At 41.8% G+C, this 22696-nt stretch overlaps 1 protein-coding gene across 3 annotated transcripts in view; it reads right to left on the minus strand.

The window, feature by feature from the left end:
* Nucleotides 1-1838: 1838 nt before the first annotated feature.
* The window catches only part of MLLT3 (MLLT3 super elongation complex subunit), a 287962-nt gene continuing 267104 nt past the window's right edge, over nt 1839-22696 (minus strand). For 2 of the 3 annotated variants that reach the window (XM_030292881.1, XM_030292883.1), the window contains 6 exons: nt 22318-22393; nt 20297-20426; nt 17570-17669; nt 11619-11690; nt 10379-10450; nt 1839-3352 (listed from right to left, as the gene is read on the minus strand). In XM_030292881.1, coding sequence (XP_030148741.1) covers nt 3221-3352; nt 10379-10450; nt 11619-11690; nt 17570-17669; nt 20297-20426; nt 22318-22393 — 582 coding nt within the window. In that variant the 3' untranslated portion in view covers nt 1839-3220. The remainder of the gene's footprint in view (nt 3353-10378; nt 10451-11618; nt 11691-17569; nt 17670-20296; nt 20427-22317; nt 22394-22696) is intronic. The other variant, XM_030292885.1, reaches the window with a different exon arrangement.

Genomic DNA, 22696 nt, shown 5'->3' on the forward strand with positions numbered 1-22696 from the left:
AAACCAATTTTATCGGCTCTTTCCACAAAAAGGGGAATCGTGATTCAGAACAGAGACACTGGCTTAGCAATTTAAAACTGTTTCGCACAGTCGCCTAGGTGTCTCTTATAGAGTTTTTGTCTCCCGATCTTTTTACGCTTTCCCCTACTTGGACACGATATGCAAGCATATGTGGACACGCCTGTTTGTCTACATAAAGGGAGAGGGAGAAGTGGATTGCAGTCAAGGTGTTTATAACGGCAAACGTTTTCGTTGCTAACGTGACTGCTATATGCTAACTAGGATGGAAGCATAATCCTGCTGCAAAACCAGAGGCAAAAACTAATTTATTAGGGGTGGGGGTGGAGTTCTAGACACACATCCCTCCCCCCGCCACCCGGCTGCCCCCCCACCCCGGTCAAAGTACTAGAGGAAAATTTAAAGAAAGCTTCTCATACTCAGCCTGTCTCAAACCATATTCGCAATCACCCAGTTGATTTTGAAACCTATCTATCTAAGAAATTAAACCCTGCCATTTTTCCTTTGTGCTTAGAATACCAACGCCCCTGTTAGGATACGCATGTGCCAAATATATTTTTTGACAGGTTTCAATGGTGTTTATAAACATGGCAGAACTGAGAGGGTTACTTGAAGAGAAGTATAACTATTTGAAATTCATCAAAAGGGGATTTATTTCTGCATTTAAGGATTCGATGAGAGTAAGAATACAACTTGCAAAAAATCAACAATGTGACTCTCACTCTGGAAATTTTGTGGACAGCTCCTTTTGCTGTGTCCATGAGGAAGTTTTCTTGAATTTCGTTATTAAATTTACAAACTTACATTTTGACGAGAGTCTGAAGACATTTGCTTTATTGCCTAAATTTTAGGTCTAAAGTTTATCACTGTAGTAGCTTCCCTTCTTGTTGTCCTTGTTGTTTGGTCGCTTATGTTACCTAGTTTCCTGGTAAACAGCCAGAGGAACGAGGAAAATGGTCACGCCGCCAAATCATTTTTGCCATACAACTTAGTTACAAAAATAAAAATGGCCCGAACTACATATATACATTTCTAGTTACACTACACAGATATTTCAGTTAAACCACATCCATTTCTGGCTTAATTAGAATATGTGGATTAGCAGTTAGAAACGTTTAAAGATTTCTAAATTTTGCAAACAATTCATATAAGCATCGCCCTCCCCCTTTCATCTGCAAAGTTAAAAACAGAACCAGACACAACTAAAACCACGCCTAAAACCACACAAATCAGTCACCTTATATCCAAAATGACTCCAGAAGTGTTTCTGGAGTTAAACACTGAGTAGGGGACACACAACAAATGCTTCAAGGGCGGTTCATGCCAACCATCGAGAATCATAACATTACCGGAAAAGTACACTTGTCCTTGGGGAGGACGCTTCAGAAGTAATTTACAAGGAGCATGGCTGTATTATAATTTTTTTAAAGGAAAAAAATAGTGTCTTTGGATAGAAAGAAACAATGTAAAAAAAAATCCCCTTTTTAAAATGCAGAAATAACTTCATTATCAATCTGCATTTACATTACTGCCCAAAAGAATGGGTCTGGAAAGCCCATTTTCTGTACAGACACTAGTTAATCTCTGTATGAAAAGACAGCATCTGGCATGGGAATAAACAAGGGAGAGCCTAGAGACCGGTCTATTCGCACACATAGAGGCTTTCTTAAGGCTGATCCAGTGAATGAACCTTTGGATCCAGAAGTATTTCTTCATTTCCCCTTCTTTTCGGTTGAGTTCCTAGCAAAAACTTGAAAGATGAGCTGTTCTCACTTTGCATATCTCCACTTATGGACAGGATGGAATAATGACACCAAAAGTACTTCGGGGTTTTTTTTTTTTTCTTTTAAAAATAATTCGCTTTCTTTTGCATGCCACAGGACAGATTTCTAGTTTTAAAACAGGGTACATCAAGAACAAAAATATCCCCCCCCTCCCCAGCCATCTTTATTTTCACCAATACAAGAAATCCTTCTGGAAACATAAGCAAGTGACTAAACAGGATCGAACCACTGAATCTACAAGTTAATACATAATCTGTTATGGCAGAATAACCAAGAATCTTCCCCCAAAGAAAGATTTTCATTTTCCAAATATAAAAGAGTCTAAGAGGATCATACAGGAACAAAAATCTCTTATTCCAGGTTTTATGGTAAAGATGGAGAACATACTGGCAGCCGAAGAAAGCTGAAACTCTAATAAATAGATCCAAATTAAGAATTTCTACAACATTTCTTTAGAAAACAGAACCAGAATTCCTTTTTTTTTTTTTTAAACGATGATCCTGTGGAATGCTTTTACTTCCATATTTATCTAGTATTAGAACAGTAAAACAGACACAAGAATGTTGAAGACAGCTCAACAATGCTGGATGCAGGACGTTTACAGGTACACTTGGTTAAAAGTCCTACAGGTTTATTGACTAAGGCTAGACAACAATTCATATGATCCTATTTGGTGCATTTTCTACCATGGTCCAAGATCATTATATGGATACAGCCAAGGGCTGGGCCCCAACTCTCAGAAGAAAGACCACAAAGAAGAAAATCAGGGTGGCAATTTGGTCCCCCCAGTTGATCATTTGTGTCCTGGAACTGGAAAAACAAAAGGTGGCAAATGCGGACTGCAACGAGTAAAAGGACTTGGAAAAGTTGGTGGAGAGTGGCACGGTGTACAAGTAAGGTCACTGGGCTTGGGATGGCAAGGGCGCTGCATTGAAAGAGCATCCATGGGACCAAGTACAAGTACTTATAATGTCTTGTGGTGTCATTCCCTCAACGACTTTAGAATATCTGTATGCGATAATAAATAGATCAGTTATGTAATAAGGCAGTGTGTTGAATATGCATTCGTCCTGTGGAATGAACCGCCACAGAGAGAGATACATGATACCATACACATTCTTTAAGTTTTCTTGTGTTGTGTTTGATTTATTTTCAAGGCTATCCAGGCTAACTCTTCCCGGGGATTTCCTTGGAGAGAAGAGTGGTCCGCTGAGGCTGGTTTGCTTAACCTCTCCTTTATCAAGAGATGATGACTGGCTTTAAAGAAAAATAAAGCTGAAGGTTGTTTGATTTTTATTTTTTCCCTTTTGGTTGCATCATTCTGAGTGTTTTCATATAAACAAACAAAAAAAAAAATCACAACCAAAAAAAAAAACAAAACAAAACAATAGTTTTTGATGCATCCAGTTGTTGTATCCTCAGGATGTTCCAGATGTTTCCAGGTAACTCTGTAGTTTACGGACTGTGGTTTTGTCCAGCGAGCAAAGGTCAAAATCAAATGTCGTGTTTGTGATATGAAAGTGTCCAGTTTCTTCTATAAGGTTCACGATCTAGGGGAATAAAGAAGAGAAATTTTGGGAAATAAGCAATGGACATCAAAAGCCAGAGAGAGACAGAGAGAGAGAGAGAGAGAGAGGGAGGGAGGGGATCAAATATAGAACCAAGAGACTGATATTCTCCTTTATGGCAAGAAGGTCCTATGCCATTGATGGCAAGGAACCCTCTCTTAGCCACTTTGGTAACAAGCCAAAGGAATGTTAACTCTTTGAAATTCTCAATGAGAACAGAATACCTGTTCTCATCATTCATATCCTTTAAACTGATTTCTGCTTTCAAGTCCTCAATAGACTATTTTACTGTATAGGTGGTTAGAGGGAGGTACAATTTCAAGACCCCTTTCAAAATTAGTTACAGACTCAATGGATAGTGACTAGAGTAAGGAAATTCCATCCTAGAAATAACAAAACTCCTTATGAAAAAAGTACACATATGCGCGCACACACACACAGAATAATGATCATTTCTCTTTCTATGTTATTGTTGAAAGCTTAGAAAGTACAAAAACCCACAAAGAAAAAAATAAAAGCCAACTACAGTCCCACCCTCTGAAGACCATGGGGAGGACCTGGAAGGGGCTGGAACTGTTTTGTTGCTTGATTTGGGTGCCGGTCACAAAAGACACATTCACTCTGTTAAAATTCCTCCAGCTACACACTTTGTTATACTTCAACAAAATGAAGGAAAACCTATACTTATTACTTAGAGTCGTGTTCTGTTTATTCTCTTGAATACTTGGGGGTAATAAGTATGATCTAGAAAATGAATTATCTAGAAAATGCATTATCTATAAAAAGAAAAGGAAAGCCTTTGTCTCCTCGCTTGGAATAGGCATACCTCGTTTCTTACTGTATTGGCTCTAACTTCCAGAAAGAGATGGCAGAAGGTACTGTTGCTGTCTTGCCTTGGCTTACAAGAGGGCGCTTCTAAGGTTTCAAGGTTAAGAATGATGTTGATTGCTGGTTTGGGAGAATCTTTCCTCGTGTTGTGTGTCTTTCCATTCTTATTTTACTAGTAATTTTATCCAAAATGGGCGCTGTGCTGGGGTTGCATGGATTTTAGAGATGTATGTTGTAGGTAAACTGGGATGGAGGGGGGGGGTTAGTCTTAGCAAGCTTTGTGGGACAGAGAGAACAAATCAACATCAGGATGAAAGAAAAAATATTTGCAGAGAAAACTGGCGAACCCTCCACTCCCCTCCTATCACTTGCTTCCCATTCTCTTTCAATAACTTTAAAGAAGAGAACAGTTTTCATTATGTAACCTATTATTTATTCAATGGACTTTTACATTACCTAATTTCAGGTTGAAAGCAGCAGAAAGGAAACTTTTGACCCTCTCTTCTTACAATTAGTTTTCTTTAAAAAACAGTAAGTTTGGGGGCGCCTGGGTGGCGCAGTCGGTTAAGCGTCCGACTTCAGCCAGGTCATGATCTCGCGGTCCGTGAGTTCGAGCCCCGCGTCGGGCTCTGGGCTGATGGCTCAGAGCCTGGAGCCTGTTTCCGATTCTGTGTCTCCCTCTCTCTCTGCCCCTCCCCCGTTCATGCTCTGTCTCTCTCTGTCCCAAAAATAAATAAACGTTGAAAAAAAAATTTTTTTAAATAAATAAATAAAAAAATAAAAAACAGTAAGTTTGTGAACTACTCCCTATGGGTCAGTGGCTCTCCATAGAAAATGTGCCCCCCATTCCTGACATATTTGACTTCCACAGAAGCATAAAAGACATATTGAACCCCAATCCAATTAATCACACAGCTCCAGACTGAGCTGTTCTTGCCTTACTCAAGGGCTGGAACTATTTTTTACAGATGGAACTACAGGTTTCATAATAAAAAAACAAGTTACTCTCACTGTGAAATCATGACAGACACAGCAACCTGTCTACCTAACATCCATTTATCCCTTCTTTTTTACTAGTAGAAGCTGGATTTTTCTGGAAGTAGCAACAGGCCCAGCTAAAACGCTGGCCTCCCCAGACCCACTTGCAGCATGTGGCAGATACTGCTATTTAATTTATTTTGTCCGAAGTCGCTGGGATTTCAGGACAATTTTTAAGGATACAGACAGTGAATATGTGTCTTTGGAAAGATGGCAGAGCAGAAGGGCAAGGAGTCTACATCCTCAATGGCACTTTTTTAACGCTTTATTGATTTTTGACAAAGAGAGGGAGATATAGCCTGAGCGGGGGAGGGGCAGAGAGAGAGGGAGACACAGAATCCGAAGCAGGCTCCAGGCTCCGAGCTGTCAGCACAGAGCCCGACGCGGGGCTTGAACTCATAAACCGCGAGATCATGACCCAAGCCGAAGTCGGACGCTCAACCGACTGCCCCTCAATGACACCTTTTAAGCCACTACATTGACCACCTATTATATGGGTGGATGGCGGGGGTGGAGGAGTGGGGTGTGGGTAGGTAGACAGAGGCCTTACTTAAACCCCTGGACTCAGGGTTCTATCTCTAGCTCATGCATCAAAAGATTAGAAAGGCTGTTCCCAGTTATGGTTAAAATACTACATTCACATAAGGACTTACCAAGCAAGAACTTACTAACACTAACGAGATGGAAGGCGGACACTCATTTGTTTTGTTAATAGTTATTGAGCTTTGGATAAGCCACCCACACACATCTACATACATACTGAGGCACATACACAGCTATGTCCACACACAAACTTTTCAAGGCAATCAAATACTTAGTATGTGCTGACCATCAATTGAATTAAGGGTGCTTTCCAGAGTAAATTATCTTTTTCACTACATTGTAAAGAAATAGTATAGGCCTAGTAAAAATACGTGATCTTCAGGACAGGAAAAAATAGGCTTTCAATGTACACAGGGGAGGCAAATGACAATTGTCCCAGAGTGTGACTGCTGGCCGCTGGGTAAGTGACCAAGCATTCTGAATGGAGTCCCAAATTATGTGTATCAGTTCTGACGGTGCTCACTATTTGAATGGCATTGCACAGAACACTATAACCTCTGACCCTCCGTTTCCTCCTCTTCTGTAAAATGGGGATAACGGCACCTGTTTTACCAATGACACAGATGTGCAAGAGGGTCAAATAAGATAATAGGATAAATGAAAGCTTCTTTATAAACGGAATTGTGACACAGACCAAGGAAACGTGATTATGATTACCACATAAACTTATCCTTAATGTTCTAGGAGGTAACTGGACAGCACAGGAACCATCAGACCCAGTGCTCTCTCCACCTCCCCTCATTGACTCTTAGCCATTTCATTGACACTAAAACAAATGAAGCCGGGAAAATGCCAGAAGCTAAAACTCAGAAAAGGCTTACTTGAATCTTTAAAAAATAATTATAATAAAAGTTGGCAGGGATAAGGGAAGAAAGCAGGGAGAACAGAAGATGAGGGAGAGTAGTTAAATCACAATGTAGGGGTAAAACATAGTCCTAGGTTTTCCCTTTGAAATGACAACTCCTTTAAGAAAATCGCTTTCTGTGACTCCGTTTAGCTAATGACTTAACAGTAAGTACAAAACAGAGCAATAAAGATACCTTCTAGAAAAAGTTACTTGATTTTGAAGCAAATAAACCCATTTGCCAGCCAGGGGATGGGGTGTCTCATAGGTTTCCAGGGCTTGGCTGACAGGCCTCCTACCTCCTCCCCACACGGCACCCTCCCCTCTCCCCTCCCCCCACCCTGCCCGCCTACAGCCACAAACAAAGAAATGAACGGGACCTGATCAATCTCCCTAAATGAGCCCCACACTTTTATGGGAGCTTGTAAGAATACATCAAGGTAGATGCAGAGATGGCCTCAAAGTACCAGTAGTGCAGCAGGCGGGGCGTTCGGGACAACTTGCCAAAGGGAACGGCATTAACGACTTGAATTATTAGAGCATGCACCCACGTCTTCAATTAAGTAAAGACTTCATAAAGAAAAATAAATGTGGGTTCCTTTCCAGGAATCCTGATGGTTCAGCATCAACCCCGTCTTATTCTGATGACAGGAGCCACAAGGCCTAAAAGCACCCCGCTGGTCCTCCGAGGATGGCTGTCTGCCTCTCTATAGGCATCACCTCGCTCTGCTGATGCGGTGTGGCCCCACCCTGGTGCCCTCGCCCTGCATCATCCTGCAACAGTAAAGACCTCCCCCAAATAATAACAATAATAGAAGAGTGACTATAGATAAGAAAGGAAGGCAAGGGCACACGGTGTGTACACGTAGTGGAAAAGGAAGAGTATCTCAGCTGCTTAACTCATTCTTCTGATCGCGGTTATGGTGAAAACATTCGTGATGGATTATTTCCTGCCACAGAAGCCTTTTAGGGGGTACCACGCAGGCAGGGGGTTTTGTTGGTTTTTAAAGGGGGGTATGATCCACTTGTTAAATCGGTGGCTCCTTTCCCCAACCCTGGTTTTTAATTATGAAAAGGTAGATGCATTGTTCTTGGTCTAATTACATTTAAAAAAACCAAACCAACCACAGTTCTTTCTGTCCCAAAGCCGCCTTTTCACTGAGGGCAAGTACTGAACACGCTTTGCTTGAACCGCTTCTGCCTGAGGTACGTTCGGGTCTTCCTGGAGGATCGCCTTGGCTACCAACAGGGAAATGCTGTCTACCGTGGGACCCTGTGTGTCCTGCCCCGGGGCTAGAGGCAGGCCTTCGGGATTGTAGCCACGGGGGATTCCGTAACATGGGGGCGATCTCCCAAGATGGAGGTGAGGATTCTCAGCAGAAGACTTCTCAGGGAGGCTTCTCCATGTTGTGAGAAGGAATACCCCAATATACCACTCACTTCCACCTCCCTAAAGATAATTTTAGAAGTACAGGGGCTGTTCTCCAGCCTGTTAACCCGTCTTCTGAGGAAAGCGTGGTTCTCCTTAGAGCTTTTTCTTCCTCCTAAGAAGCAGCCAATCCAGACTCAGCTCAATTGCTGGGGAGGTTAGAGGTGCTGGGTCTCCCTTTCCAAATAAATGTGGAACGCACGGTTTGAAGAAAAATCAAATCCTTCGGCAGTCCTCGGGACTCACATCTCTGGGTTTGGAGGTATCCCCTGTACTGTATTTTTAACCTAAGGAAAAGTGGCTTAAGAACACAGGCTCTCTTGATCCAGTACCTTCTGCCCAGTAAGCTAGAAACCGGGGGCCAGTACCGCATGAACCCAGAGTAAAACAAAGGCATTAACCACTTTCTGTGAGCCGAATAAAACCGTCAGACCAGATTTTTTGATAGGATGCGTCTGACAGCAAAAGACCTAGGATGGGATCCTGGCCTCGCCAGAAATCCCGTCGCAGGGGCTCAGGCCCGCGCGGCGGTGAAGACGTGGACTCTGTGGAATGAATTCCATGAGATGAGCAGCTCTCGAGGTGGGGAATAACATTAGTCCTCAGTAGTGCTATGTTTTACAATAGGAATTAATTAAGCAGTAAACCGTGACAGGACATGCATCATGGTATCATAATCACGAGCCTCAGCTGCATTACGAGGCAAAAGGCCAAAGACTGAGAGCTTTCAACCGGCCTGGGAATGCAATTAGGCTGAAACGCTGTGCGTCCTGGAGCGCCTTGATGCCAGGCTAAAAATTCATAGCCGTCACTCTCTCCCTCTAGGACACTAAAGTAATCCACTTCGATAGAATTCTCCAGGAGGCCACCTTGCCTCACGATTCTTTCAAAGGTCAAATCAAAGGACAATATGAAATCGGAATGCCAACGACACCCCAAGGTAAGACCCTGCCAACGGTCTGCTTCCTCCCCTTGATGGCTGGGCGTTCTTTGTGAAGGTGTCCCAGCCCTGCCCAAACATCTGTTCCGCTCTCCGGCGAGACTCACTATCTGGGCCCAGCTTGTGCATTAGTAGCTTTATTGGACGACCGCTCCACAGTGGTTCAGAGCTGGTGTTTAAAAGGGGATAGAAAGGGACGGGACTATCCGCTAATAGATTTACCATCACCATTCAGTCAATTAACCCCAAGTAATTGGTAAATGGCAAGCTGAACAATTTTCATTTCGACAAAAGAACGTTGAAGAAAGACACCAGCAGAGGACTGGAGTAATTCTTAGGGTAAACCACTCCCCTCCCCGCACTCGCTTACAGAGAAACACAAGAAATCCAACTCGTCCCAGTTAGGAACTGTAGGTCTGTAACCTTGTGTTCAAATCTGAAACTCTAGAAGGGTTAAAAAGCGTATCAGACAAATCAGGGAACTTGGCAGGTTCGAGAGTATGTATTTATAGATTTCAGCAAAAAATGTACACAGAATATAAATGTGACCATCAGCCATTAAACATTAAAAAAAGATAACCCACACACAGCTGGGGTAGATTAAGTACTCCTTCAAGTCATTTGAAAGTAGTAATAAAACAAAATTTCAAACAGTGAAATAATCTACAAACCCACCCTGGAATTCAGAACGCAACCTTCTCTTTGGGTGTTAAAGAACTAAGTTATTTTATCGATAGCCACTGTTAACGCAACGGACACGTGTGCTGTAACTACAGTAAAATTAAAAAGCACCCTTATCTTCTCAAAACATCAAATTGTACGAATAGAAGTTTCCCCACTCCACAAGAATTTCACAGTTGAGTTCATAATAATAGATGTATGTTGTAGAAGATAAGAGAAACGAGGAAAATATTTATTTCCCTCAGAAGAGCACTGGCAAAAGGTTACTAAATTGAAATCGCAAATGTTTACCCCATTTGACTGAAGTTCTTATCACTGCTTTCTCATGAAACTAGAAGCCTGGCCCCAAAGGCTTCTGCACTTCCATTATCCCCTCCTTCAGCCCACATGACAGCGTCAGTCAGCCGGCTGAGGCATCGGTACAATCCGGCACCGTCACCTCCACGAGGGCCCAGTTTTCATCATCTGCAACACCGGGGGAGGGGCGGGAGCTGCAGAGCGGACTTTGAGGTAACCTGGGCCATGAGCCCCCCTCCCCCCAAAGACTTCCGCTGACAGCGTAGGGCTGGTGTGACCTCCAGGTGTTATGATACAGAGTAGGCCTTGAGGCTTCTAGAAAGGGTCGTGCTAAAAAGCAGTTCTCACCTGCTGCAGAATGTGTCTTTCCCTCAGCGTCATTAACCTCCTGTGGAGCTCGACCAGTTCATCTAGGTAGGCCTGAAAGAGAAGAGTATTCCCCAAAAGAACAAGCACTTTAGGAAGCGATCCACAAACAAAAAAAGAAATGAACAGGAACATACAAGCAGCAGGTGGAGGTTCCCCGTTCTACCACCCTTCCCGGGGCTGTGTGGACTCGGTACCCAAGGCCTTTGCAGACCAAGTCTCTCCTGGCCAACTCGTATAAAGCCAGCTTTTTTACGAGGGGCAATTCTTGCACTTATGTGCTCTCAACAAGATTCAAAGGAGCAGACTCACCCTCTCCTGGTAACACCCTCCACAGAGAGAAAGGGTACTCAATCCTAAATTGTGAATTTAAACATATTATCACAGGCTATCACTTTTTTTTTTTTAAATTCTTCCATCTCAGAAGATTTTTAACTAAGATTCAACTAAAAAAAAGTCTAAATTTGAACATGGGAGTATAAATGCACATTACCAATTACATCAGGACAAACTATTAAAAAAAAAAAAAAAGCTTTCCCGGTCATACCTAACATCGCCAGTAAATAGGAAGTGACAGAAGAGAATGTCTTATGAAAACTAGAGATCGCTATTCATATTAGCATCTGGTTTGTCAAAAGCTCCCTTGCAAGGACAGAAGCGTACCTCTCTTTCCATATGCTCAGACTCATGAATCTTTGTTAGCATAACTGCATGGGTTTTTCTAGCGTCGTTTGCAGCGAAGGCAAAGGAAAGGTTGGTGAAGCTTTAGTCAGGCCTAGCCTGATCCTGCAGAGCGTGTTATCACCCTGCCCGCAACAGGTCTGGAAGTCAGATGTCGAATGCACGATGCACACTTGGAAAGCACATTACACGAGGCTCGGGCGTCCTGCTCCCTTGTGGCTGAGACTCCTCAACCCTCTACCTCCACCATGATTTTCTTACCTCCCAATTCAGTGTGCCCCAAATCCCTTGGCAATACAGGCATCGTGGCAAATGGTAGCATATGGGCCCAGCTTAACGCTGAAGATCTAAGCAAGACTTGGAAAATCAACTACAAAGCACCAAGGAAAAGTGCTCATCATTTGGTGAGGGGAGTGGGGATGATGCTGGGCACTTCTGATGCAGAAATGAAAGGGGAACCACCAAGGATGTTTGAGGGAAACACAAGGAAATGGAAGACACGTCAGTGCTGCAGCACTCATAGAATGCCCTGGAAACCTACCTTGTCACATTCCCCGTTCTTTATTTGCTTATCTGATTTGCTTTGCTTTATTGGACTTTTCACTTCAAGAATCTAGGGATCAAAGAGAACGCTGTTAAACTTGATTTCAAGCACTTCGTAGCTGACCTGCCACCTAAACAAAGGCACTTACGAATGAAATGTCCTACAATAAGATCACTTTCCAAACAGCAAGTCTCCTCTACACATTTTCTTCGTCTCATCTAATCTCACTCTTTCTTGGAAAATAAAGGACTTATATCTGAAATGCTGAGTCAGGCCAAAAGACTTTAAAAAAAGAAGTTGACGATAAGGAAATTGATCTAAGCTTCCCAGGCTGCTGCTTTTCTGTGACAACACTCTCACACATATGCACAGCAGCTGAGTTATACGAGATTATAGTCCCCTCCGGCAAGATTTTTTTTTCTTATTCATTCTGCTGTTTCAGCATGACTACCAGTGCTCAGTATGCTAGGGATGATAAAACAAACACTCAAATGCCCCTTTTTAGTACCTGTCTTTCGGATTCTAAAAATTACTCATATCCACTAAATTGATGCAGCTGTGAAAATGAAGACGGCCATCAGTTACACTGGTTGCTCCCAACCTGGCATCCTCCAACTCAAGAAATCAAGAGCCAGGGCTATCTTCCATGGCTCAAGAAATGATGTGTCCACCCGTGATAAAATAGCAAGCGCCTGTCATTTTATAGGAACCAATTACAACGTAGGATATGAACAGTAGTTTGGCATGCTGTTTAGATGCTTCCGTGGGGAGCTAGGTTTCTAATTAATAAAAAGGAGAAACAAATTATTATTTAATAAATACAGCTGATTTATTGGAGTCTTCGAAATTGAGGATTATGAGGGAAATATTTTTAAATGGGCCTCGTTTCAAATTGCTGAGATCCACTGAATTTATTGATGAGTGTTTACAAATGTATATAAACAGAAAAAGCAAAGTAATTTGTCTTTTTCATGATAACCTCATTACCAAGTGAGTTATAATCTCAGAAGCTAATATTATGGAGGAAAATGCCAAATAAAGGATATATTTAAGAAGTCTCGTATTCCTGGGGTGCCCGCATGCCTCATTAGGTTAAGCATCCAACTCTTGATTTTAGCTCAGGTCATGATCTCATGGTTCGCAGGTTCGAGCCCCACACTGGGCTCTGTACTGACAGTGTGGATGGAGCCCGCTTGGGATTCTCTCTCCCTCTCTCTGCCCCTCCCGTGCACTCTCTCTTAAAATAAACAAACATTTAAAAGTAAATAAGTAATGAATAAATAGATGTCTCATACTCCCATCGCTCCTTATCCATTCTCTGCTGTAACACACACACTCATAGTTCTATTCAAAAATCTACCATATTCCATGACACAAAAATGATTTTAAAATGAGTTCACTTTTAATTTGTGGGGGGAAGAGCACTGATTGGGCTCAGAAACTCAAGTTCAGGTCCATAGCCCTATTATTTAACATTTCGGACCTGAAAAAAATGAGACGAAATCGAAGAGATGAACAAGAAAATGTCCAGGTTCCCATTCAGCTGTAAAATTTTATACTACCAATAAACATTTTACCTGTTGAGGATAGGACCATGACATTCTGGAAAAGACCAAATGCTTTCAAAAGGATATCTTTTCCTTTGAATTTAGAATGATGCACACGTAAGAAGTGAGCTTCTAACAGAGCCTTTCCTGAGAATTGCCTTCATTTCTTCACTTTTAACATTAAGATAACCAGATGACCAATCCGACCAGGCTCACTCACTTCAAATACAATGCTTTGGGCAACACAAGGAAATTACTTAATCAGTGGGGCAAGGCAATCGTTTTTCACATGCTGCACTGTACAGGAAACCCAACACTCCGCTACATTCAGAATTTCCTTCTCTCTATTGTTGCTGGAAATGAGACCTCCAGGGAAACTCAGAGCTCTGAGACCTAGGAGTAAGTAGGTCAGTAGATGGCACTCCTCGCCAACTCAGACCACACGGTGGGGCAAAGCAGAGACAATCTGCTGAGATTTCAGGCCAGAGGGAAAAACAGTGCCTGCGTGCTTGCCTAATGCACTAGAAAACTGAATTGTGTTCCTATCTTGTCCCACTCGGACGGTGGGTGGGGGGGCCAAGTCAGTCACTGCACTCCGGGGGTCAAAGTGACTGAGGGCTCTGTATTTGTAATGCAACTTTGCTCACTAGGTTTAGAGAGTTCTACCACCTTCACTTCAGAGCAGAAAACAGAACATTCAGGGCACTTGAGTCCCACCCTACACATTCCGTAAGTGCGACAGCACAGAAGGCCAAACTACATTGAGATCCTAGTTTCTTTCTTCTGAAGCTTCAGTGGCAGGAACAAAAGCTCCGGGTGTCAGTGATCCGCCTCAAGTTACTGAGTGGCTGCCCGGAGAGGGCTCAGTTCATCTTCCTTCTTTGATCTCTCCCTGCTCCAAAATAAACAGCTTTGTCAAAACCTCATTCTGAGAGAGCTGAGCCAAGCTGAAGACAATTGTTTTATTTATGATCATTTCTTATCTTTAAGGAAACGACTCCAGAATATAAAAGTACACAGCACCTTGTCTTCCATGGGCTTATTTCAAACCAGTTTAACTAGATAGACTCTTTAATTTCTTTCAACATGCCTTGCAGGCGGATAGGTAATTTATGATATTCTGAATATTAACTTGGGTCCAATGGAGCACTTCCTTCCCTCAAGGCCCCTCTTCCCCACCCCCTTCTCCTCCATGCTTTCAGCCAAAAAGGATCTGGAATTTTGATTTTGTTTGAAACTCACACATATGGGAGGTTTGTAGTTAAACAAAACAAAACACCTCTGGTTAAAATGGCACAGCACTCACTATTATTGCCGACGAGGCTTTACTGAAGGAAACTGCCACCCAGACCGCCAAGAAGCACCGTTTCTACACGTGGTGGTCCCAGAAAACCGAGCGAAGATCCTTAATCTGAGGATATGGCTTGAGAATCAGACTTTCAAGATTATTATTTTTTCTGCATCCCTTTGTGAGGACTGACAACTCAATTATTCAGCAGATGGATCCTCTTCTGATCGGTCTTTCATGTTAATGATCGCTAGCAGCTCGTAACAATACTCAGGTTAATTACTTGCTTTGTTGACATGTGGCTCTCTGTTCACTTTTTTTCAATAGTTAGAAAATGTTTGACTCAATTAGCACTTTCCCTTTTCCCTAGTCCCTGGAAGAACTGAGAACGGGTAAGGCAAACTCGGCTTTGCCTGGTAATTTATAGAAATGTGAAGACACACAGCAACGAAGGAAATTCACACTAAGAAGGCCTAACCGTGAAATGGAAGGTCTGTTTTCATCGATTTTATTTGATGGGAAACTTCAAATTCTCATGCATACTTTCACATGAAGACTGAAAACACATCCGAGGGTGAAATTTAGGGGACTTTTATATTTTTAAGAAATTCTTACTATTTCACTTCATCAGCATGGAGAATAAGATTAGCAATTTTTTAACAAGTCCTAGAACACGGACTTCAAAGGGATAACACCAAACCTGAACCAATGCAGGTGATTTGAGGGGTTAAGAAATCAATACTAAACAAAGTTTTAAAAACCTTTTCTTGTTCTCTCAGTTCCAAGAATGCTCTAAAGAGATTAGAGCTCTTGTGGTACGTGTATTTCTTACCCTAGACTAGCTCAAAGTGAAAGCATATGGACTTTCTTATTATGCTTATAGGTGCATGGAGGAAGTGACATATAACTGAGTATTCCTGACAGATTGATGATTCACATGTGTGAAGCTACATTTATCGAATAAACATATGCCAAGGAACCAGTGGTATGCTATCTAATTGGATAAAGTAATTTTTACCCTCACCAGATAGATGATACTATTAATTTTTCAGTCTCGTTTTGCTAGACAGGTTTAAAAAAAAAAAAAAAAAAAAAAAAAAAGTCTGACAAAGAATCCAAACCTTTCCCTGAAGCCCAGATTGAGCCAAGTCAACTCAAGACTGCCCATCCAGGAAGTGTTCAAGGGCAGTTCTAAAGGCAAGATGGGGGGCTTCAGGAGGGACATACCTAATGCCCCTAACTCCCGACAGTGCCACTCTGGCTGCTCATGAGGGACCCTGGTTCTAATACACACACACACACACCACTGGAAGAGGAAATCAGGGCTCCATAGGTTTAAATTAAATATGCAAATATATTCAAAGTCCAAATTCTATTCTTTTGCCAGCTTATACTGAAGCACAAATTTACAAAAGAAACCCAAGTTATCTAGTTAGTCAGGCTAGGGCTCTTCCCAACTGATTGGTGATGATGGTTATGTGCTTTAGTCTTCACTTGTCTCTGAAGTGCTTGATGTGTGGTGGGGGCCTGGCGGGCACTGGAGGTGGGGGGCACATGGGTGCGGGGAGGTAGGGTAGGGAGGAAGAATGTACTAACCCCTTGAAGAGCCAGTCTGTAACACAATGAGGCTGGGCTGGCATTCACATGTAGGCCACAAAGAAACTGCAGTTGAATGTTAACTGGTGAGGCAGGCAACACTGATATTATCCCTACTCCACAATGGAGGCTTTAAGTTGTGGGCAAACTTTATAAATGAGGTATTTTAATTTTTACGAGATCTTATGCTTTATGCAAAATTTAAAGAAAACATCGTCAGCTAAAGAATCGCCATTTTCCCCGTAAAGCAACGATCGCAAGTTCAAGGACAAGACCGTTTAAAATTGTAGGACACCTGTGAAAAAGAATAATTTCCGAAAAGCACAGTTCTTTTATTTTCAAGTTCATAATATTCATCTGATAACTTGGATTAGGCAATTATTCTAGAGGTCACAGGGAATCTGCCTAGACAAACAGATAAGAATAGCTTACATAAATGAGTGTATCAACTCAATGCACTATGAGGCTTTTACAATATTCATGCTCCTTGAAATTAGTTTTAGTATTTAAAATATCCCAGTCTTAATCGTTTGTTTGACAAAAGCTCTTCATCAGAACTTTCAAAGTTTTGCCTAGACCTTATCCAAATAACTATATTCTGAGTTGACTATTAAATTAATGTCTTCCTTTTGCTCAAGTTAGGACAATGATAATGACCATTATTTACTCTGCATTTTATTAACGATTTCTTACAATCCCAAAGGATGATCTTCTTTCCCGGAGGAGCACACAGAGACACAGCACCTATACTAATAAAATCTACTCCCATCACCTAAAGTGCCAAGTAGGTCTGAGCATGACCTCTTGTTCTTCACAAATATATTATTTATCATCCTCCTCAGAAGCCAGCAAGGCAGGTAGTAATATCCCCATTTACAGATGAGGAACCGGAGGATGAAAGATTAAAGTTGTAAATTACTGTCAATTAGTAAAACAAAGAACCAGGTTTTAAACTAGCTTCAACAGGTATAGTCTTTCTAATTCATTAAATTAGCCTACTTACTGCTGAGGAGGGGGAAGAACATACAGAAATCAGGAGCAGCACTTTCTGTCACCATCTCTACCGGCATCCATGTAATTAACCCATCCGAGGGAACACACTTTTCATGACAACAGAAGTTCTCTTTTACCCCAACTGCGTGTTTATTCCTAGGGCTGTAGATTCCCATTTATTTGATATCAAGAGGGAGGGTTTGTTTTGTTTTTGTTTTTTAATTAAGGGCTAAAACCTTTTCTGTGCTTTGGGGCACATGGGTGGCTTAATCAGTTAAACGTCTGACTTTGGCTCAGGTCATGATCTCACAGTTTGTGGGTTCGAGCCCCGCGTCGGGCTCTGTGCTGACAGCCTGGAGCCTGCTTCTGATTTTGTGTCTCCCTCTCTTTCTGCCCCTCCCCTGCTCTGTCTCTCAAAAATAATAAATAAGCATTAAAAAATAAAAATAAAGTTTTGTGTGCTTTGTAAAAATGATCACACCTAATTTTGCAGAGTCTTGAAGAATGCAAACCCAGCAATTTACCTGGTTGTTGTTGGTTTTTAATAAGGGTGGCGGGGGTTCGTGATGTAGGGGTGAAGAAGCCGAACTGCTTTCACTGTCGCTACCGTCACTTAAGCTAACTCTGAAAAGAAACAAGTCACACGCATCAGTACAGACAGTTCTTAACACATCTATGGAAACAGGCGCAGAAAGCAAGGAATCCAAATGCTAAATCATTGAAAACTTGTTGTAACTCATACAACTGCTAACACATACTGGCGCTTCCTTTGTATTTGGAACCGTGTTGAGTGTTTTGTCGGCTATTTCTCATTTTAATGACCCTTATTTCGACAGATGAGGAAACAGACTTAGACTAGGTCACCCGCCGAGGGGCAAGAGGTAAAAGTGGTGGCCATGGGATTCAGACCCAGGCAATAGAGCCCCAGGCTGGTGTTCAGCCACTATATTTTACGGGCCCCGTTGATCTCCCTGCTCCAACTCCACCCACCTACTACCATCGAGCATGTTACCCAAGCCTGCAGAAGGTCAGCAAAATCAGTTTGTAGGTTACTATCTTTCCTTCCGAACCGCCCCTCCCTCCACCACCACCTCTCTGCGACAGGTGAACACTTCACCAATACAGTGAAAGTACAGGCTGCGGGAGTAGAAACAGTGGCGAAGGAGAATATGTGTCAGTCACACAACAGCCCTGTGTGACTGACAGCTCAGGGGGACATCGAGGATGGGCTGTGTGAAGCCCAACGTGCTAGACCCACGCCAACTATTTCTACCGTGCGGTGATTCAAGGCTGGCCCTGGTTTTGAACACTGATACAACAATTCATTGGAAATCTACTTCAGCAAGACGAAAAGACAGTGAGTTTGGGATACCTGTTTAAAGAACCCTAATATCTTTCAACAACCAAAGATGACAAAAATACAACCCCTCCCCTGTTTTTCTCTTTTCAGAACAAAATAGAATTTTCTTCCAGCCAGAGTATGAGATATTTCTTTATTCTACACTGGTGTATGTATACCCTCTTTCTGAAATGCCCTTCAGAGTCTGCTCCCTCTCCTGGGCTATACAGTCACCTAATACAATATTCTTTTCAGAGACAGAAAATGCTCTAGAAATCAGGACAGTTTTTCTTTTGCTGTGAATAGGCAATCACATTCCAGCCCTGTAATATATTCAGATAGACGAGATACAAGATAGGAAATGAAAAGGATACACTGGGACATCCTTTTAGCAAAAACTGATGGAACTTGTTTTTCTTAACTAAATTACATTAATGAAGTGTTCAGTTGAAGCGCTGCTTTAAAATGCTTCTTGACTGAAGTGGTAAGGCTGAGTATTTAAGCTGATTAAACAGTGGGGACTTTACAAGTGCAGGGAAGACCAAATGTTACCCAGGCGCTGCTGTGCTAACAGCACAGGGCAGGCGGGGGAAAGACGCGGATCTCTAACAACGTGCATGGCATCAGACAACACGCGAGCGTGTGGGATTTGACCTGCACGGACTCAGGGGAAGGAGTATCAAGGGGGTGAGCCTCCACAGTCACGGAACATCTAGATTTTCTAAATAACAATAACTGGAAATTGGCTCAATAGGTCACACGTTTTTCATCAGGTAAATGTGAGAGCAGTCAGGGTTTGGGGCTGTTACAAAATATGCTCACGGCCACATTCTGGTCCTTTTTTTAGGTCTTTCTGTCCTACCCTTTAGTTTACTTCTTGGCAGATTAAAAAATTCTAAAGGGAAATGTTACAAAGCCAAGGCCATAAGGCTCCTTATTTTCTCCTATTCAAAAAAAAACCACAGATCGATGCGTTTGGGGGACAAGGTAGAGGAAGAGGTATTGAGGGTAAGTACTGAGTGGCCACACGGAAGAATCACTGAGGGCTCTGAGAGGGCATATACTCCAAGGAGCCCTTCTCCAAGGACGCTGAGGAAATACCAATTAGGAAACACATGATCTGTCCAGTTTGGGTTAAGATGGTATTCTTTTAAGGAATTTTAGGGCCTTTTACACAGTAATGGGTAATGGGAAAAGATTTAATGCGAAGTATTATAAATGTAATTGGATTTTAAGTTCAAGTAGATTCATATTTTTTCTACTCAAACACATTAAAGTAAGCATGCCTATTTGTTTTCCTCGTGATAAAGAAATAAAACCCTCAAGGCAATTTCAAGTTGACTATTAATTATAAGTGACATGAATTACCATCTTCTAATGTGGAATTATGCCTCACAGCATTAAAGCTACTTAAGGAACCTAATTGTCAGCACACTTAAAAGGAATTTATTTTCTGGAAAACACACACAGGTGATCCTAGTTTTAATTAGGTCACACACATAATTCACTGGAGCCAATTACATATTTCCAGCTACAAACAGCAAACATGTTTCCTTAAATTCTGAGACTATAGCAACGGATCTACTATGCACATTCTTCAAATGAGAACGGAGTTTACTTCAGCTGTCAGTCCTGCTACCTTGACGTATGCTTTCAAGAACAAGGACTCCTAATAGGATGTTTTCCCCACAGAATGTTTAGAGGAAAAACCTCTGCTCCCTGAGAAAAGGGATACAGAGTTCCCTGTAAAGGTGAATATAAGCACGCCAAGGGGACCCAACGGACACGAATGTGACCAGGTACCGCAGGCACGGGGTTTGGTGTTTCACACCTTTGCTGTGGTTCCACTGGGAAGGCTAGGGAACAGGCAGGCTTCCACCGCAGGGAGTTGCACCCCTGGGAAGTCACTCACCTGCGGCTTCGGCTGCCTCCTCTATTTACAGGTCTCTCCATCTCGGAGTCATTGTCATTATCCTCTGCCTCATCTGATTCCTCCTCATTGTCATCCGAATGTAGATCTTTCATTATTGACCTTAAAGGACCTGAGGAATGACAGTAAACACAATCAATCACATGACTTCAAGCACACTTAGTCATATTAGACACACAGGACTGCTCACCAGCACTGAACACTGGTCACAGAAAACAAACAAACAAACCCATTATTATATATACTTATACAATTTACAAAACAAATTTGGTAGTTTCGGGAATGTCATATCTAACCAAAACACTATTGTTTTCAGAACAGATGCCCCAGGATGTTCATCGGAAAATCTCTATTTCCTAGGAATGTGTTACTGTGTATTTTTTTCTCTAAGAAAAATTACAACTAAAAAGGAACAGAAAGGTCTATTAGTAAATTGAATGTTTTGTTAGGTTAATCCATGTATTGAAAAGTTGAGGCTAATAAATCACCATGGTTGTAACTTGTTCTTGGCAATGCAGCCTTTGTGTGGTAGTTTTTGATCTATTAAGGTTTAGCTGTTCCTTTTATTTCAAGGTCAATTTCAGGTCAAGCAAGCATTTCAGTCAAGTTCAGATTATAAAGTATTTCGATTCCATGGTGTAAGGTCCTATCTCTGATCTTCATATTGATCTTGGACACCAGGTCTTGGGCAAGCAACAATGTTGTGCAGCCGATTTTTATTTTGCTTAAGAAATTCCTGGCAAAATACCAGCATATATTTACATAAGTAAAACCATGCAATAAATCAGATGCCCAGAAAATTCAAGAGAGTATCCAGCATAAGATGGGACAGAGAGAGAGAGAGAGAGAGAGAGAGAGAGAGAGAGAGAGAGAGAAAGCCATAACTAGTTTTATTCTAGAACAGGACATAACTGGGGGGGGGGGGGAAGGAAAAAAAAATTCAGATTCAGCATGGCTTATTTTCATTGGACTGCTCTAAATGTGATGAAAACAAGACCACTCTCTTTAATGTTAAAGAAGACACTGTGGAGGCAATCAAGAAAGTGAGAGAGGCATTTTTATTCTGGATTAGGCGAGTCCTAAAGTCTAATCTATGACATAAATATCTCAGCTATCACTAAGTCAGTTCTAAAATAAGCGTTGATTCTTCACAATCTCACACTCTGCAAAACCCAAATGTCTCTGCTTTTGTAGTGGGCTTATATCTTTGGAAGTGAGCGTAACAAGAAATTTGAATAGCCAAAATGGTCAGTGTCTTTTATTTTTTTCCTGGAAGCTTAGCCTTAGCCCAAATACATCCAACAGTTTAATCCTTTTCAAAACACAGAAGACCATCAGGAATTGAGTATGGTCAATGAGAAAGGGAAAGTGCAACATGATGCTCAAAACCAAATTATTCCTTGATACGATCTCACTTTTCATGTTTAAAAAAAAAAAAAAAAAAGGAGACCTTATTTGAAGATTTCCACACACGGAAATGTGTAAAATACACATTTGGTTAATGTTCTGGTTTAAACGTGTTAGATTTCTTTACATTTAAATCTCTTTATTTTAAAGTTCAACTAGAGGGAAAATAATGTTTTAAAGACAGCAAATTAACACTTGCCAAAGAAAACAGGTCTATTAATCTGTAGAAGAAATAAATAAATAAAATGAAAGACATCCAGGAGGGAGGGTAAAAACCTATTTCTCTATGTCGCAGCCTCTCAACTCCAGCTTTTGCTATTGTATTTCCTTGGGGAGCTCCCTGGAATGGGCTAGGTCTATAATCCTTTTGTAAAATGGGACTCTGAAGGCAGGGACTGGAAAAGGGGGAATTTCTAGAGGCCGGCCTCATACATCAGAACAATACTCCAGTTCATTCCTAGGGGAAATAAATACAACTGCATAAAAGCCAAGTTATCATTCAAATAATAAAACAGTAGAAAATAAGGCCATAAATCAACTCATTAAGATGTTTTATGAGAAAAACGTCTCCCAGTTTGCCTGGGAGATACTGATACCTTGTTGCCTTGTCTGGGATGGTGTGAAGCTGGAGCTGGAACTGGAGCTGGAACTGGCAGGACTGGGCTGTTCAGACTTGAAAGAAGAAGAGAAAGCCACAATCAACACATTGGGGGGGGGGGGCATCACACATCCGAAATTAAAAACAACATTGTTGCCCCCAAATATTCTGCTCTTCAAAAACAGTCTGGCACTGCGTAAGAACAATGGTAACACAGTGCATTCGGCCAAAAGCGGTGACACAGGAGAGTCACGCTGTCCTCTGTGTTTTGTCCGCCATATTTTTACTAGACGCAGAAACAAGTATACAAATTCAAGGATGATGAGACAAACACCTGGGTGCTACATGAGGGAAGAACCTGGCTTTGATTTCACGCC

This window comes from Lynx canadensis, chromosome D4 (assembly GCF_007474595.2).
Source record: "Lynx canadensis isolate LIC74 chromosome D4, mLynCan4.pri.v2, whole genome shotgun sequence".
Classification (NCBI taxonomy): domain Eukaryota; kingdom Metazoa; phylum Chordata; class Mammalia; order Carnivora; family Felidae; genus Lynx; species Lynx canadensis.